The sequence below is a fragment of the Phragmites australis genome, chromosome 22 (genome assembly GCF_958298935.1).
Source record: "Phragmites australis chromosome 22, lpPhrAust1.1, whole genome shotgun sequence".
NCBI classification, from domain to species: domain Eukaryota; kingdom Viridiplantae; phylum Streptophyta; class Magnoliopsida; order Poales; family Poaceae; genus Phragmites; species Phragmites australis.
The window spans coordinates 54,100-73,404 of NC_084942.1; the positions used below are offsets into that span (position 1 = coordinate 54,100).

Genomic DNA, 19,305 nt, shown 5'->3' on the forward strand with positions numbered 1-19,305 from the left:
CGCGCCTATAAAAGGAAAAGATGGAGAATACAAAAAACAACGCTCACAGCTCACAGCACACAACACACACGCTCACGACTCATCCTTGAAGAATTCCGCCTCAGATCCGGAAGCCCCCAAGAAGCACCCGAAGCCCCGATCAAAAGACGAAGAACATCACAAACAAGCTCAAGCCAAGCTAGAACACGAGAGCTTCAAGCTCTCTGTAGACAGCTCACCTCTGTAACCAGATACATCCTTGAAGAATTTCCTTCAAGGATAGATATAGCACTCACACAGGAGTAGGGTGTTACGCCTCCATGCGGCCCGAACCTGTCTAAACCCCGGTGCACCCATCTTTCTCGCACTAGGACGATCATCTCCCACCAGCCACTGCATTTATTTCCGTTCCCATTTATTTCCCAGACAAGCTCGTTCAGGATCATCCCCCCGGCCGAATCTCTAAAAAGGGGTCTCTTGGGATCCCTGCGACAGGAGTTCATCCTCCGACACATACACATACAAACATACATAGATCAACAAATTTAAATAATGTTTGACATATAACAACATACATAGTCTACATATAATATTATAGTATGGCACATTACACCTTGCTACATAGTCCGATACATTAAAATACATGATAATATAGTTAAACACATTAAAACGTGCTATATAGTCTCACATATTATTACAGTTTGATATAAAAGCATACATTGTCTATATTGGAAAGATACATATCAAGATCTTAAACCTCCTTCCTTGTTCTTGTCTCACTTGGGCCTCCTCTCTTACTCTTCTCTTCCTACCTCACGTGCACGTACGTGCCGAAATCCTCTCTAGAAGAACAGAAGAAAGAAGAAACAAAGGGGGCATCTACCCCCCCCCCACGGGGCGGCGTCGCGTCTTATGTAATGCTCATGTCGGCACGCGGTTTGTCAATAGGTTGCTATCGGCAGATCATATGCCGACCAATAGGGTACTACCGTAGTAATAACTATAGTAAATATGGTGTCCCAAACCTATCGATGTGTGAGATGTTAACATGTCATTATTGATATCTTACTTGTAGATAGAGAGTTGTCGGTAATTTTTGGAAAACGGATATTATTTGTGAGTGTGCCGAATGGGCCATGTAACGTGTGAGTGTGGACGAGTGGGCTGCGTCCCGTGAGAGTTAAGACAGGCGGAGCGCTGAGGGAGAGGCAAGCCACGACTACTCTGAACCTGTCTCCCGCCGTTCTTCCTCCTGCTTCTTCTTTCTTCCTTCCCAATCAATCTCCAGAACCTTGATCGGAACTGTTTGAGTGCTTAGATTGTGACACAAACAGATATGGTTTGGGGGGAAAAACTATGGAATATCTGGAACAACGTCTTACAAAAATTATGAAAGTTTTCAAGTAGTACAACGCTACTTCTAATTTCTTTGGGTGGATTCGAATGAAAGCTCTTTGCTGGCCAACCGTGATCCTCTCTCTTCCAGGCTGGGCTGCACGTTACAGTATGCCTCTTTCCATCCTTTTTATTTATTACCAAAATAAATTTAAAAAAAAAGAAAAAGGAAAGGGTAAAGAAGCTGAGCTGCTGGTTGGGCCCTTTCTCTGATTTCTAAATGTGCTTAGTTAGCATCCTAATATATATAATCCCATAAGGGAGTTCCAGCTCATATGGTGCCATGCTGGATTCTTTCTTGCCTGCCTGTATATGCTCATAAGAGAGACAGGGCAGCTCACAAGCATCAGCAACCCCACCACCTTCTTTCTGTCTCTCCTGCTATGTGACCACTGCACTGGTGTAGCTAGCTACTTGCAGCTCCAGCTTAAGAGGGAGGAAGAAGAGGCGCCCTGTTCTAGGTAGAGCTTCAGAGTTCTCAACAGCTCCAAGAAGAACCATGGACATGGAGTCCGATCAAGCAACCCTGCCTCCTCATGTCAGTCAGTTCCTTCTTTTCTTTCATTTCTTCTGCTTTGCAACTATAGTCTGCTGCTCTACCCATATCATTTCTATTGTGTCACCTACCTTACCAATTACTGTTTTGTGTATGTTCGATCTTGTACATCTATGAATTATTATGATTGTATTCTGGACATCCGCGTTTAATTGGACCAAGTTTCCTAGGCTTCATGAAGGTAGTTGTTGATTTTTCCTACCCCTTCCCTGGTCTTCTCTTTCATTCTAGTCTAGCCACCTCTTATCTCCACCAATCCCTTGTGAATGAAGTGGGGGGAAGATTAACACATAATTTTAGGCCCATTTGGAGCATAAAAATTTATCCGTTTCAGGTAGGGATCGAACTATTTCGTATGTCCAACCTCCAAACAATACCGTGTTGCCTTGTTTTTTGGATCTTTCGTATGAAACTCATGCATGCTAAAGATTTCTTTTACTGTATGTTCAAAATTAAATAACTTCCATTTTGTTAGTGCAGGAATGAGATTGACGATTAGAAGAGGTGAATAGGTGCTCAATATTTTTTTAAATCGATAGTTTTCTCCTATTTAGATCACCCAACACACTTTAAAACTCAAGCAGAAGCAAAAATAGAGAGAAATTTTAACAAAAGAAAATTGAGGCAACACGACTTCATGAATGGTATATGAACCATATGTTCCATTTAAGATCAATCAATGTGTCTTAACACTCGAAAGATCACAACTTGCAAAGAAATAAGAAAAAAATGGACACCGAGCAATGAAACTCTCCAAATTAATTGTCTAGAGGCAAGGAAATCCATCACATAAGCATGTGTATGTGAATTTTATGCCTCTAGCAACAAAAAAAATGACCTCATATGGTGCTGAAATTTCAACCCAAAAACCAAAATGAAAATCAAATCCAGAAACCGAAAAACTTGCAAACTTGCAAGGGAACCAATAGAGCGAAACTAGAATGATGTGAGCATAATAACAAGAAGAAAAATAAACTTCATTGCAGCAGAGATCAGCCCTATTTTAGGCAGATTACAAAGATTTTTTCTCACAAAGCTCTCACCTAATACATAGGCTAAGCACTCATCTTCCTCTCCTTTAAAATTCTAACACAAGGCTCTCATATGGATGACACAAGAGGCTTAAAATGGCTAGTTCAAATTATTTCATAGCCCTACTCCTCTATTTATATACATAGAAAATTTGACCCATAAGTTTCCTAGCTTGTTACCAAAATACCTCTCTTTTGTAGTACACTCTTACCTACTACTGAGGGTATTTTGGTTCATTTTTCTCTCCATTCATCAGACGACTGCGACACCTTCACGACTTAGCTTCGCCTCGATGCAAGTTTCGTGAAGGTGCCACATACTCCTTCAGTCCTCCTACGGTTTTGAGGCACAACCGTGAAACCCTCTGCACGCTTCTCAAAGCGTGACTCGCCACTTGCTTACACCTTAAGCAAGCGCTCTGATATCAACACGTGTACTCCGTCTTACGATCCTGATCGCTGGCAAGTCTCTCTTGCTCCCGATCCTTCGGACCGACTTGTCACTTGCACCGGCATCCCTTTCGCTTGACTTTGTTAATACTCCGTCTTCATCCTCTGTTTCATGCTTTGCTTGACCTCCACGTGTACAGCTAGGATCACCTTTGACTCTGTCCGGCCTCTTTAATCTTCCAGCACCAAGCATCCGCTTAGCCCCCGATCACCCGCCGTCGACCGTCAAGTTGCATCCGTCACCTGCACACAATGAGATAAGCATATACATTTCTCCAACTCCAGCTCTAGTTAGTCCATAATCAAAATACTCAAACCAAGCTCAAGCAGTCTAAAACTCAACAAACCAAATCGATAACTTTATCAATTACTCATCACATATAAACCAAATCACATTTTAACTTAGTTTCTCAGTTAGGATCCTCCTTTGTCTTCAGGGGCAATTCACCCTATTCACTGGTAACATTGTGGTAGTGGCCACTCTTGTCAAGTCGGTATTATCTTTGACTCCCATTCACATGCTCATCGCCACTACGGTGCCGCCTTGGGTGGTTAAGGAGATCGACAAAATAAGGAGGGCTTTCCTTTGGGCTGGTGACAAAGCAATGTCTGGTGGCCGTAGTTCTCTTGCTTGGTCCGCTGTGTGCCGGCTGATTGATTTTGGTGGCCTGGGAATTCAAGACCTTAGACTGGCAGGCGTGGCTCTGCGCCTACGATGGCTTTGGTGGCAGCGATGTCATCCATCCAAACCTTGGACCACCCTGCCGATGTGTCATGAGAAAGATGTTGTCCAACTCTTCGATGCTTCCACCTATTTTGAGGTCGGCAATGGCAAGTTGACTTTGTTCTGGAGAGATGCTTGGTTAGGGGGCCGTTCAATCAGATCCTTAGCCCCACACCTCTTCGGTTGCATTGCTCCCTCGGTCACTAGGAGCAAAACAGTGCATGATGCTCTTAGTAACCGAAAATGGATCCGGGACATTATTGGCCCTTTATCCATACCGGCCTTAAGCCAATACCTGCACCTATGGGGTCAACTCGACTTTGTCCTCCTGAGTGCCAAGGAAGACCGAGTTATTTGGAAATGGACCCCTTCCGATCAATACTCTGCGCGCTTAGCATATCACCTTATGTTTGAAGGTTGCATTCGATTCGAGGGGGGGGGGGGGGGGCAAGCTGGTGTGGAAGACATGAGCACCTGCTAAAGTCAAGTTCTTTGGTTGCCTGGCGCTTCATGGTAGATTATGGACAGTGATTAGAAGGCGGAGGCATGGCCTCCAAACTGATGACTCGTGCACGCACTACTTGCAGCTGCCGAAAACCACAGACCATCTTCTCTTTTGCACTGTAGCTTCACGCGTGAGGCATGGTGGTGGGTGGATTCATCTCAGAGAGGGTGGACACCAACTACAGAAAAGGACTTGATTCCCTGACACTCCTATTTGTTGGAGGCTCTGGCTGTCGTGGAACAACATCATCTTCAACAATTACTACATCTCCCTCGACTCCTTGGTGGCTCTAATCCGGGATGACATCACTCGATGGTGCGATGCCGGTGTGAGAAACCTCAGGGTTCTGAAGGAACAGTTGCACGCCTACGGCAACATTTACTAATCACCGCCTTGTCACGGCTTGGTTGTAATCTCCTCTTTCTTTGTTTTGGAACCTGGACCTGAATAAGGTCATTGTGTAACTATCACTGTTTTTCCTTCTTAATACAAAGATGCCTAGCTTTACTGCGTATTCTAGAAAAAGATAGATGGTTCTCATGTTGCTATCCGGCACTGGTCAGTCACCAACAAAGCTAGCTATCATCTCAAAAAAAGGGTTGCTAGAACGTAGTGTATATTAATTCTATATGGGTCAAGAATGGAACCATCAACGAACCAACAATATTTAGGAAGGAGCGAACACCAACAAAACCATGAGTGCATATAAATCCGCGTTACTTCTTAACTCATCCCCGTTGACATATACTATGTTCTATGTGTTGCACCGTGCAGGATGTTGAGGATACAAAGAAAGATGAGACCACAAAAGATGCAGTACAAGCAGCTGTCCCAGTGCAGGAATGTAGTGAAGCAGAAGAAGAAAGCAAAGTTGCTGCTGACACATCATTTGAAATAACTACATCTGCACCTGCTACCGAATCAGGGGCTGCTGAAACTGAAACTGAAACCGTTGAAGCAATTTCGGCTGAAGCGACCAGTGCAGCAGAAAACCTTGTAGAAAAGAGTGAAAACCCCCATGCTAATATGAGCATTCCTGCCGATTCAACTGCCGAAAATGCAGGTGCTAAAATAACTACTGAAACTGGTGGTATTGCAGAATCGGAGACCAAATTACTAGAGCAACCTCAAGCCAGCCCACCAACCATGCAGGAGCTACCTGCAACAGAAGAACCAGCCGGAGACACAATATTCACTGCTGAACCTGAATCACTATTGCATGGCTTGACACCTGCTGAGGCAGAAACCATATCCAAATCAGAAGAAGAGGACGGCGACAAGGCTTTGCGAAGTGGCAGAGCTGATGCAGATGTTGAAAAACCAGTCCAATTAATTGGGGAAGCTGCGACTGATGGCTCAACACTAGCAGCATCAGATGCAACCGCTGGTAGTGAGGATCACAAGGAAGCACCTAAAGACGAAAGTGCTGGCGAGATAGTTGAAGCATTAGCATCAAATTTAGCTCAAGCTCAGGCAGCATCTTGTGTGACAACTACTATTTCTGACGATGCCAATGAAACGGCTAATGCTGGTGACAAGGTTGAAGAATTGACATCAGAAGAAGCTGATGAACCTGAAGCAATAAGTCATCCAGATGTCACCGCTCCTGTTGATGGAGTGAGTGTTGGTCAAGATACTGAAGCTATTAGAGAATCAGACAGTGTTGGTGAAGAACCTGTTCCAGTTAGCTCTACTGAGAATGTGCAGAATGATGAAGCAAAGCCATGTGAAGGTCAAGAGGGCGTTGTTGAGGCACCAAACAGCGTTGAAGAGAAAATCTCAGAAGTTGAAGCTGTGCAAGAGAACAACAATAATGGGAGCCGAAGTGATGACATGCCTTGTGTTGCCGAGGTGGCGGTTACTCCTGAAGTTGTTGAGCTGATCAAGAGGAGAACGTTGCAAGGCCTACTCATGGCTGAGAAGAACACTGAAAAATTAGCGATTGGAGACCAACCCACAGACTCCACCGCTGTGTCTCATTCCATGACGGACCAAGAGTTTGATTCTAACAACTGTGTGGAGGAAACTCCTGACTTGTGTAAAGAGAATATTGCTGCAGACAATAGTGACTTGGTTGTAGCTACAACTGAAACTGCCAAAGCAGTTGAGGTGAAGGACCACTCAATCGTCACCGAGCAAGTAGTGAAGGAATTGGTTCTTGAGGATCCTAAATCTGCTGCAGAGGATACAAAAGAAACAAAAAGTGTTGCAGAAAGAGACCTAGGACATATCTCTAATGAAGAAGAGAAACAAGGAGATGCACACAAGGCTGACTCCACTCAAGCTGTGAAGTCTTCTCAGCGCCATACCATCAACATCATGTCCAAGGTGAAGCAGTCCATCGTCAAGGTAAAAAAGGTGATTGTTGGAAAGTCACCGAGCTCCAAGACCTTGACACCACCGGTCGAGGCAGGTGAAATCAACCTGAAGTGAGCAGCATTTGAAGTATAACTTATATATTTACTGAAAAAAAGTTGTTATCACTCTTCAATATATCACTCTTTGGGTTCCCCATGCATCTTCCGTCTTTATCTATTCTAGCAGTCAACAAGTAAATGCTCTACGAAGCACTGGGAATCATCTGTGCAATTGTACTATTTTATTTCTCTTGTTTTAATTGGATCAGTCATGATCTATGCATAGGTTCGGTCTTGTTTATTTTATGTTTCTTCTAATTTCTGTATCTTCTACCTAATGTAAACCTATTGATTGTTAAGGCATGTATTGTATGTGGCTTTATTTTCATTACGTAATTTATAATGGTTTATCTTCTACAATTTTGCTGTATAAAACTATTATTGTATTGTATTTTAGTTGCAGCCAAACCATTTGATGTGGTTGAAGACAGGTCTTCTCCTCTTCTCTTTTATTTATGACAAAATATGTCAAAAATCATTTTTAATGGCCTCATATTTGTGTATATTTGCATCATTGTCGTATCCTAGTAATTTTTAGATGCTGATTGAACAAACTGATTACTAGAATATTCATTTTTTTAGCGCCGCTGCCGAAACAACCCCCAAAAAACCGAGCCCTATGTGGCCGCTGCCGCCACTGCTGGCCGGCGATGGCGGCAGAGGCGGTGGCGGCCAGCGGCTGGCGCCAAGCGGCTGCCTCCACGTGGTTCCTTCCCTTTCCAACCTTTCTCCTCCGTTCTCCTCTCTCCCCTATTGGTAGACGACCGGATCCACATGCTAGATGGCCAGACCTGCGTGCTGCTTGGTCGTTCCATGCGATGGTGGACGTTTTCCAATCGGATTTGGCGTCGGTGCCGACGCAGAGGACGCCCGAACTCCATGAGATGGTAGGTTACTCCGGTACACTCATGCGTGGGTGGTGTACTGGTGGCCATATTCGGTGCCTCGTCTTTTGGATCCGGTGCCTTTGGCTGTGTAAGGTCACCCTCTGGCCCTTCCCCCGCCAGATTCGGGGGCCCGGCGGAGCGGCCGCGGTCGTCGCCACGGCCGAGGGGGCAATGGCGTGGTTGGGCTACGTTGCGCTGCGCATGCTTGGGTGGCGCGACGGCTGTCCTCTCTGTGGTCGAGGTCAGGATGCCGTGCTTGTCCGGATGGTCGAGGTCGTGATGCCATGGTCCGAGCAGGACTTCGCCTACCTTGCGATGAAATAGTGCCAAAGGTCCTTAAGATGTTCGAGATTTTTTTGCACCAGCTGACGCCGAATGCCATCGTTCGGCTCAGCCTGTTCGCTTGGGTGACAAGATTAGAAGAGAAGAAGGCCTCTGCACGAGCCTTCATCGTCGCCCATCAGCTTCACCACCAGTCGAAGCCTGTCTTCATGGATAACGTCCAAAGAGAAGCCCATTATGGCTGCGTTAACTTCTTCTATCGAGGCGGCTGGGTTATGCCTGCCGTGACGTACAAGAACAAGTGGCCGAAAGACTGGACGCAGTTGTGGTTCTACCACAAGGTGGAGAAGATGGAGTACCTTGTGTCCAAGTGTCAAGACTATAAGGGTAACCGCGCACCCGATGTGATCATGAAAAACTCTCAGTAGGCTGCCTTTGAAGCCTTCACGAGGTGTGTGAAGCACCTAAGCACTCACGACCTCGTCGAAGAGTTGGTCTACTCCATCCTTCGGTCCGAAAGGGCCAGAGGGGCTATGCCCCCCCCCCCCCCAATTTGATTTAAGTGGAAAACCAGGTATGTCTTGGCCTAATCCCCCACTAGTCCCGATTTTTTATTCTACGTTCTTAAGTTTTTTTTTGTATCTTTTATGCAGCTTTAATTGTCAAAGAAGTGGAGGCCGAAGCTCAGCTCCTTCTCGGAAAGTTCACTGTAGCCGAAGGCCAAGCCTGTGCCGAACAAGCCCTCGGCCACTAGCTGAACCGAATATTCAAGAAGTGATGCCTCACCTATGAGGATAGGCCAAAGCTCTCTGGGTCCTTCGCGGACGGTGCTGAAGGGGGGGTGCCTTTCGGACCCCGGTATCGGAGAGCCCTCCGGCACCCAAGGTTAGACAAAGAGGAAAGGAACAAACCCTCCAAGTCAAGCAGCCAAGAGAAAAAAAAAGACAATTGCTTCAAAGAAAGGGTTTCACCAACTAATCTTTGGCGATGCACGGGGTGAGGACCTCGGGGTCCAGAGGCCGCTGAAGCTATACCCCTCCAACAGGCGTCTCCGACAGAGGCAGCAGACACAGTTGCTCCTCTTAAGCACGCTGCGACCTCTACGCGGATCAACTACGCCCCCCTCATAATTGATGATAGCGATGATGAGGAGCAGCAGGGGTCTCGGCTTGTTGCCGCATTTATGGCAAAAGAGAGGGAGACCAAGCTTCGACAAAATAAGAGGGCTGAAGAGGCTAGCCCTGACAACTCTGGGTTCGAGTCAGCCATGCCATCTTCCAACTCGGACTCCGACTCCTCTGAAACTCAATGGACTGGGGAGACCAAAGAGGGGGGAATAGTTTACCACAACTGTCTCATCGCGGCGGCAAAGACCTTAAGTCAACGAGCGCCTCACGCAATGCTAGAGTTATTGAGGCCGAAGCACTGTGACTGACTTCATTTGAACCAAGTACCGGAGAGGTGAAGGGTGAGAAAAAACATATTTGGTAGCTTCACCCTACCCGTGCTCGAGATACAATTGGTGTAGAAACATGCTTCTGAACTTATGGACTCCTTCGACATCGCGACAAAAAAGGTACTTTCGATTATCATCATTCTTACCTTTGCACACTCATGCTTGTAATTTAATATTTATTTTATAGGGCATGCTTCTCGCCCATGCTATGCGTAAACGTGCGGAACATGCGAAGGCTCACCTAAAAGGGGCAGAGGTGACGAGAGACCTGCTGCTCAAAAGAGTTGAGAAGGCCGAAGGCAAGGTTGGCGAATACCTTTGATAGATGAAGGCGGCCGTACTGAGCGCGTAGGAATTGGAAAGAGAGGTAGACGCACTTTGCCAACGTGCAGAGGTGTCTGAAGCACGCGTATCAAAGCTTGATGGCCTTAAAAAGGATCACCAAGAACTTTGAGCTCTCTACGCGGCTAAAAAAGTTGAAAACCAACATCTAAGCGAAGCGCTACAAGAGGCGAGGCAACTTTCTTCGGTCGCTATCCTAAAACAGGTAGATGCTTTGGAGCCGAGGGCGGTGAGGGCCAGTGAAACTATTAGCAAGACTCTTCAAGAATTGGGTGCTTCAGTCTCAACTCCAGCTTTTGACCACGGCAACCTCGACGACCTTCTCGGGTGGGTCGTGGAATTGTCTGAAGTCCTCCGGTAAGTGACCCACTTCTATGGCTATTTCTGCACCATGATATCAGGCCGAAGCCTTATACAATCTTTAGAAATGATGGGCTGCGACCAACACAAGGCGCTCTAGAGCTCTTCATTTTGCTACCCTCCGGACATGTCAACTGGGGCAGTGATGAAGACGTTGAAGGCCGTAGCCAAACCTTTCACCAGCAACTACTGGTGCAAGTACGGGCGCGACCTCGCCCTTCAAGAGACGTAGAACAACCGCCGATGAGTAAGTATATTTTCTCTATGTATGAGCATTGTTTAATTATTCTTTTATTTATCTGTAACTACTTTTATTGTAGGCTTCCGCAAAGACCAGAGATGCTTCGGCCATTGCAGGAACCTCTGCCCAGCACACTCCGCCACCTGCTCCTTCACAGGATGCTAACAAAGCACGAAATGTGGGGCCAGGGTAGGTCTGAGCGAGGGGCGATGTCAAAGATTAGTTCCCGATAATATATCCGTAATTGACTGGGGTACCTTCAAGATTAGGGATCGAGCATGAAACGAGACAAACGATGTAGACAGGTTCGGGCCTCCGGCTGGAGTAATACCCTACGTCCTGTGTGGATGATTTTGCTACAGTATGTTGATCAACTTGAGTACAAGCAATGTGGCTAAACCTATTAAAAGGAGTAGATCAGATCTAGGCTAAACTAAGGCTGAAGTCGCTGGGTATCTCCTATGATAGGGTCTTAGTGCTTGTGTTGAGTTGCGTATGCATTGATCTGTCCTGGCTTGCGAGTTGTCTCCTCTCCCCTGGGGGTCTAGGTCCCTACCTTAAATAGGGGTCTTGGCGCCGCCCTGCACCCGCCATAGTTGATTAGGAGTCTTCCATCCTGTTGGCCAAGGCCAGGCAGCCGAATTCAGCTTGGATACCAGCTGTACTCGAGTCGGTTAGCCTGATCGAGACCTTCCTAGTATAGGCTTTCATGATCTCCGAGTATACCGGGTTCCGCAGATTCGGACCCTTAATATCCAGAGTTCTCCATCGTATATACAATGTACCCTATCCATTTATGGTATATTCCTTATCCGTATATACTCTATGGTTAGATATTCGACAGTAGCCCCCTAACTCTACTCAGCAGGGAGGATTTCCACAAGTTTCTACTCGAGTACTACCAAGTTCGAGCTTGGTTGAGTAAGGTAGATCAAACTTGCGGTCGAAAAAATCGAGCAAGGAATGTCCTGTTCTGAGTATCGAGTGGAAACGCTATTAGGTCGAGCGCCCTGCCATTGTCTGCACTCGAAACTCAACAAAGGCTTGAAAATTTGACTTCCCGACATCCGTCTCTGAGTAGAGTTAAAAAAACTTCCAAAATTGAACTGGTATAGACGCATTTAAGGCATTGTGATGAGTGTGCAGAGATTCGCACAACGCCATCATCCCGCTTTTCGCGCCGAACGAGGTGCCACAGAAACATGAGTGGTTACCAAAGAAATATTAAGCCCTATGCTTTTTACCCTTACAAACCCGGACTATAGCTATTCTTCATCCTCTCGCCACCAATCCTCCCAAAAAGTTCTCACCTTCCTTTGCTCAAGCACGCACCGCTGCAAGGAAAAACCCTAGCTCCATGGCATCTAACCCCTCCGCGAACACTGCCACCCCTGCTTTGCCGGAGCAGAGGTCCGACGCGAAGACCGCCAGCGCCTCTCCCGAGCAGCTGGATGAGATGAGGCTCTTGACTGATGCCTGGGTGATTTCATCAATACAAGAATCAAGGCTCAAAGAACTTGAAAGCGAATAAATTGTTCCCCCTCACGAGCTAGCTAATTGGAGGTCGACGTCTAGGAATTCCCATCCTATCAATTTTAACACGAGCTTGTGGTTTTTGAATCTTTTTTCGATGTGGATTCAATGTTCCTCCTTCCAAATTTCTGCTTGACATACTCAAATACTACCAAATCGAGCTTCATCATCTGAATCACAATTCGATCACGATGCTTAGTGTGTTCGTCCACTTATGCGAAGCCTTCCTCAGTATTGAGCTGAGCCTGAACTTGTTCCAGTATTCTTATCATCTTAAGAGGAATAATGAGAACAAATGTGTTGGAGGCTGCGGTTTCCAGCTGCGACCTGGAATGAAGAACTCCTATATTCCAGTTGCGCTAACCTCCTCCTGGCAGAAATATTGCAAGAAAATTTGGTTTTATATCTCCAACCCCGACCAAGTCCGTTCTCCTTTAGTCTATAAGGGCATCTATCCTCAACAAAATCCATCTTGGTCGAAGAAAAACTGTGAGTCCAACCACATTGCCTATTATGTCACGAAGATTGGTGAACTGAGACAAAGCGGCTTAACCGGGTGGCATGTGGCCAGAGACTTCATCAGTCGAAGGTCGAGTCCTTTGAAAGCGTGTGATCGCTTTACTTGGGGATACTCTGGAGATAAGGACAGCTCCAGAGACACAGTTGGATGTAAGTTTTATATAGCAATTTGTTGCTTTTGGTATCGCAGTCAAGCTTTTTTGAGTGACTCTTTTTGTTCTTTTCAGCCCTATCTATACAAGACATTATTGTTAGATTGAACAAGCTGTCTGCTAAAGAGGCACAAGAATGCTCTGTTCAGCCCTACTCCCTCATGAATCATCGACCAGAGGTGGGAATTTCTTGAGTAAGAAAGTAGTGGTGATTGTTGTCTATTTGACCTGATTTGTTTTTCTGATTACAGGTTCCAGTCTTCCATCAAGAACACATCCTCACGACCGAGGTCCTTGATCTTGATGATACCTCCTCCTCCGGCGCCCATGATAAGGGGAAAAGGCCGATTGATCAGGGGACCGAAGGGTCTCCTCGATCTAAGAGATCGTCCTCATCGTCTGATCCGCTGCCTCTAAAGCTCACACGGAGAAGAAGCCAACTGGTACTGACATCGAGTGGTCAGATGATTATTTATTTACTACTCTAATTATTGAGCACTTACCCAGTAACGTGCAATTCATACGGGTGGCCTTTCTATAGGGAATAGCTGAAGCTCCCCCTCGATCGCCTCCTCGAGATACCGATGTGCCTGATGACTCGGTAAGAAATGTAACTCTTATCAAGTTTCTCTCTCACACATTGGTCATTCTCCTAAGCATTTGCTTGAAACCAGCCCACAATGATGAATTATTGTGGGCTAGTTTCATGCAGGCAATGACAGCTTTGGCCTCATTAGATACCCAGACTACTTCCTCTGCACAACCGATCCAAACTGCTGGTATGATGCAAACAAAAGATAGTAGCCAAGAGGAAGAAGTTGAATGTCCTTGCATGCATTCTAGTCACCACAGGGTTAGATTTGAATAGCTATCTTGATTTGCAGCTTTCCTTCCTGTTTCTTACCCGGTCAATTGCAGGTTGTCATGCCTGGAGAAGTCTGTTTGGACGCGAGAAATCCATCTAGAATTTCTCTGGCCTGGGTGTAAGGGTGCGGACGTGCCAGTGTACCTAAGCACACAAAATAAACAGACAAAAGACAAAAGGTAGGGAACACATTTTATTCATATTAGATAATACAAATATAGGTTCCCATGTGTGTGTGCGCTCCATAATCTACTAGCGGCAATCTGACTTGGGCGACGTGGTCTTCTAGTTCCTAGGGCCTTAAAAGGCTCCTAGTTAATTACATCCGTGAGTCGAGCTCACAGAACACCTCCGATTAAGCTGCGTACGTGGTAGTCTTCTTCGGTCTTTGCTTCACATTCTCCATGCATGTGATGATGTGGTTGGTGTAGATGGAGGCGTCAGCATCATCCATGGCCTCGTAGGTCAATGAGCTGATGGTAGTGCAGCTAATGCATTAGCTGCACCTGCCCTTGTCGTCCAGCCTCGTCGGTCGTGAACGACATGTAGTCGTTGTAGTAGATGGAAGAACATGTATGGTAGCGCTTGGCTTGTCCGATTCGATGACTTGGCAGCATTATCGGGATGAGAAGGCAGAGAGAGGAAATTGGTAAAGATGAGCGTCCGGGGAACACAATCTGGGAAAGCCTATGAACTCCAGTGCTTGACTTTGTCATCTAGTAGCAGTACGTGCATGCATTCATGCACTAATACACGTGTATTTGCATGTACATATGCACTAGTGCATCTAAGTACATGGGCTGGCCTTCAGGTCATGTCGCGATGCCTCCAACGGCCAGTGTAGTGATGTTGGGGTCTCGGCGATCGGCGCGGCATCTTGGCAGCCTCAGTGTTGTCCTTGACGGTTCATGGACGGCTTTGGTGGCGCCGACAGTTCCGTGGCTTGCGTGGTCTCATCGAGGTCTTCAACTTTGTCATGGCAGCTGCTTCGCTTCTTCACTAGGAGGGCGTTCTCTTGGACATTAGTGCGGCTCCGAATCCCAATGGCATCCTCCACGGCGGGCTTGGTTTCCTCAGCTACAGAATCCACGGTGCCATACGGACGAGCTACGTGCGCTTTCATGCATGCATGCAATCTGCAGGAGAGAGAGAAAGGAAGAGAAAATCATGAGTTGTGCCCACCCATGGCGGTCGTGAACTCCATCTCCTTCCTGGCCTCATTCCTTGCTTCTTGTAGATGGGTTTGTCTCCTTCCGATCCTTGGCGGATCGACCTCCAAGCTCCGGCCAGCGGTGGCTCCGAGTGCTGGTCAATCTGGCGTAGATGGATGCAGGAGGCGCCAGCTTGCCGTGGACGTAGATGGCCTTCGGCGTTGTGGCGGCTGCGTGATGGAGTTGACTCGGTGTGGATGTGGGTTGGGATCTCCTCTCTTCTCTCCCTCCCCTCGAACGTGGAGAGAAGGGGTCCTTTTATAGTAGGAAGGTAGGACGCGCACAGAAGAGCGCCGCCACCGTTGCTGTTACGCATGCATGATTCCTGGGAGCCATTCCAACTAAAGCACACTTATCTTTGATGAGTTGGCTGCGTATTCGTTTCGGTCGACATACCTGAGCCAGAATCAATACATGTACATCTCACTGAAACGTCAGCCCACCAAGCTTTGACCCAGCACCCACGCACATGTACATCAGGGCTGCAAAAACCATCACTTGGCAAGGCCAAATCGTTGGCAAGCTGGTGCTCTCCCATCAAACTATACGTATTCATGTACGTACTTGAGAGAGAGAGAAGAAAATGGTTCGCACATACAAGTGTATGCATGCACTCTTGGCTTGAGTTTGTCAAAACCGCGCGGCTAGATAAGAAGAGGTCCACCCCTCGTATATGTGAGCTTGCAGAAATGTCGTCGAGTGCTCTGTATATCAGTGAGTTGATAGGTTCGTCGATCCCATATTGTACGTACGTGGAGCCATGCACAGCTAACTCGCAGGTGAAGAACAAGTATCGTCTCGCGTCTCTCGCCGAGCTATACACATACGAGTATGTATTTTGGAGAGCCTTTCGTGAGGGCATGTACATGCATGCACTCTAGCTCTATTTAGCATGTGTACGTGCATGTCTCATGCATGAAGTTGCTTTGCTTTTTTCTTCCTTGCTTCCTGAGTAGCACGTATGAGCTCATATCAACATGCATGAACAAAATATTGTCCAAAAAAGTCAAAGGAAAAAGAGACAAGTACCTCGACCGGTCAACTAGTGTGGTTCCTCTGACGTGCTGCTTCCGCCTCCTCGAGTAGAGCAACTCCCGTGGACACTCCTTAGCCAAGCCTGAAGCTCAGTGCAAGTACGTCGACGGTTGATCCCTAGGCAATGATGAAAACTCACATTGATAATATTGTACCCAAGCGGCAACTTCTAAGGCTCAACTTCTGGCGACCGTCCCCATGATCCATCAGAAAGCTCTCAAGGAGAAAGATGGCGAGCTAGCCGCTCAACAAGAGAGAATTGAAGGCCAGTTTACCCATGAATTACCTAATATGTGATTTGAACAGTGAGCAATTAATGATAATTGTCCTTACTTGCTTTCTTAGCTCTTGAATCCTCCATGGAGAACAAGGTAACCCTTCTTAATGTTGCGATGAAAACCATCGATGGAAAGGATAAATATCCGGCAAGACTCAAAGAAGCTTCGAAGCAAGCGGAAGCTAATTGAGATAAAATGGCCGAAACTCTAAAGAAGACAGAAGCTGATCTGAACTTCACGGCTGGCACTTTGAAAAAGGCATAAACTGACCAAGACGCTGTGGCTGCCAGTCAGGACATTGCGGTTATAGCGCTCCAAGAGCTAAGGGATCAGACCCTCGACCACATGAACTAGTCGACCTCCATCAGTGCCAAGACAATGCTTGGTCTCCTCAAGAGTTATGACTCCAATCTTAACACCTCAGTGGTGACAAAGGGATTCGGATGTCCAGCAGAGGAGGCAGCAAGTATTATGCAAAGTGTTGAAACTCTAATCCTCGCTTTCGTCGAGTCCTTAGGGCTTAGCCTGCCTGACGATGAAAGTGAGGGTAGCCCATCGAGTTGACAGTCTGTTTCTCGTGAAACATTTGAAGCTTAATCCGTGGTCTAAGGATGTTTGTAAACACTACTATTATTTTGCTTGTCTAATATGCTTCTGCCACTATTCCCTTGCTGATAAAATATAGTTAGCATAAGTAGATGCAAAAATTGATTAGTAAGTGCTATCCTCGAGACTTACTGATTGAATATCCGTTGATGCTTGAAAACTCAACTAAACATATTATTAGATGCATTAGACTTCGAGCAGGCACTCAAAGTGACCGAAATAGTAAACAATAGAAAACTTAGTACGGAACCAAGAACATAATGGTCTTTTGCAAAATTTCACCGACTTGCGCGTTTGACCAGCATGCGGACACGAACTTGACAAAGAACACACATGGGATCGACTAGAACTTCAAAACCTTGTTGGCTGTTAGGCGTGAGATGTCTGACAATCTCTTGTGCATTATGCCTTATTAGGTGTAATTGTTCGTCATCGACCCAACACATGCCCGTGTTGGCTCTATCCAATGCAGTCGACGCAAAACCAGATAAACATTTGCAAAAAAAATATGTATTTACATAATATGGTATTATTACGGCCCTTGACTCTCTGGTTGAGGAGAAAAAATTTCTCGGTTGGAGAGTAAGAAAGTACATACATGTACCATAAAAAATATATGATGTAGCCCCCAACTCTCTGCTCGATGACTGAATAGAGTGGAGAGTAAAGCCGTAGCATCAAAAGTATACGATGTAGCCCCCGACTCTCTGTTTGATGCGATAATCAAGACAGAGAGTAGAGCTGTAGCATCAAAAAATACCTAAGTGGCCGCTGACTCTTCCCTCAATAATTGAATTCGAGTAGAAAATGGAGCATAAGCATAAAAAATGAATGATGTAGCCCCTACTCTCTACTCGATGAATGAATTGAGTGAAGAGTAGAGCATGAGCACCAAACCAGTATTCTGGACCGCATGCTCGAAAGCGTCAACCCCCGAGCACATGGCTGTGATTATGCCCTAGTCATCAAGTGGATTCGAACAGACATGTAGGTGAGCATTAAAAACCCACTCCCGTTCATGCTCGTTTTCACCGGAACCTTTGATTTGATGCATCATAATAACGCAGCACCCCTCTTTACAGAGATTAGACATGCTAACACCCTGGTGACACCTTGACTTCCGCCAGACGCGCCAAGCGATCGAGATGACCTCGAAAACTCAACCAGCGCTCTCGAATCTTGACAGCTCTGTTTCTACAGTATGACCCATTTCCATAACTATAAATAGAGGGAACCTAAGGCTATCTGCGTTCACCCCAGCCTCCTTCCGTCTTCCTCGTGCATTGCTTAATGGTGCTCGTAGATCCTGAGACCATGGCCTCTACTCCACCGTCATCCCTTGAGCCATGCCAAGAAACCAACAAAATAATTCCTCCCTCTCTAGAGCCCCTTGCTATGGTTTCACCGGGAACCATCATCATCTCCTCCGATGAGGAGGAGTCTAGTGAAGGAGAAAGGGATGAAGAAGAGGATGAAGATAGCGATGATCTTGATGAGATCATCAAAGTGATGGAGCCTCTGAGCCTCCCATGGTGAAGAAAGCACGATCGTCTTCTCTGTCGAAAACCAGCAGATTGCCTCCGCGTTCCATGGAGGGTCTTTCGCCATCACCGGCGCCGGTCAGCAGCTCCAGCATGGGCAGGGTCTTCACCTCGTCCACTCTCCCTAGCCCTTATGCCGGCCGGTGGCCGGTTCCTGGGGCGATCAGCTGTCACCCCAAGGAGGAGCATAAGAGGTTCCTCAACTCGTTCGAGGGCAAACAAAGGTCCACATACTTCTAAACTCTTGGAGGTGATGGATCCTCACTATTTGCAATAGCTAGGTGGATCCTTTCTGTCAACTTTGCGCTAGCCACGCAGATCAGAAGGAAGATAAAAAATATGTAATAGGATAGTTAGTCTGATCGCATGTAATCGACTTACCTGTAATTTACCTTTCTATGAATAAAACTGTCAGAGTTGGTCGATGTTCCACGAGTGTTCAAGTATCTCATTGTTTGGACTAGATAACCATACTGATCTAGGTCGAGTTACTTGGGCTACTATGTAGGATCCTTCCCACTTAGGCGATAACTTATGACGTCGAGCCTGTTTCTGCACCTTTCGTAGAACAAGGTCCCTAGCAATGAGTTTCCTGGGTTGGACTTTTTGACTGTGATTTCTACGCAACGCTTGCTGATACTTAGCTGCTCGAATAGATGCTCGATCACGATACTCCTCGAGTAGATTGATATCGTCCGCTCTCTTGCCCTTCTTTCGAGTTACCTTCCACTCGAGGTGATCCAAACTACAACTCAGTCAGGAGCACTACTTCTGCTCCATAGACTAAGAAGAAAGGACTTTCATTGGTGGCTCTATTAGTCGAGATATGAACGACCCATAGTACCGAGGGAAGTTCCTTCACCCAACATTTCGAGAAGTTTTCAGCCTATAAAAAACCCAAGTTTTGATACCCTGCAAGACTATACCATTGGCGCTCTCA

General features: G+C 46.4%; 1 protein-coding gene across 2 annotated transcripts; it reads left to right on the forward strand.

Moving 5' to 3' along the window:
- Positions 1 to 1,651: 1,651 nt before the first annotated feature.
- Positions 1,652 to 7,383, forward strand: LOC133904407 (uncharacterized). 2 transcript variants are annotated; one of them, XM_062345909.1, is made up of 2 exons: positions 1,652 to 1,916; positions 5,415 to 7,383. In XM_062345909.1, exons 1-2 carry the CDS (start codon positions 1,911 to 1,913, stop codon positions 7,071 to 7,073), a joined length of 1,665 nt encoding a protein of 554 aa, XP_062201893.1. In that variant the 5' UTR covers positions 1,652 to 1,910; the 3' UTR covers positions 7,074 to 7,383. The 2 variants fall into 2 exon arrangements, with proteins under 2 accessions (XP_062201893.1, XP_062201892.1); XM_062345908.1 differs by having other exon boundaries at positions 1,653 to 1,912.
- The last annotated feature ends 11,922 nt before the right edge of the window (positions 7,384 to 19,305 follow it).

What these genes read in the sequence shown, in the direction of transcription:
- LOC133904407 (XM_062345908.1), top strand. Translation starts at nt 1,874, where the DNA reads ATGGACATGGAGTCCGATCAAGCAACCCTGCCTCCTCAT. An exon ending in AAGCAACCCTGCCTCCTCAT is followed by an intron (nt 1,913 to 5,414) that starts GTCAGTCAGTTC and finishes TGCACCGTGCAG; the next exon opens with GATGTTGAGGATACAAAGAA.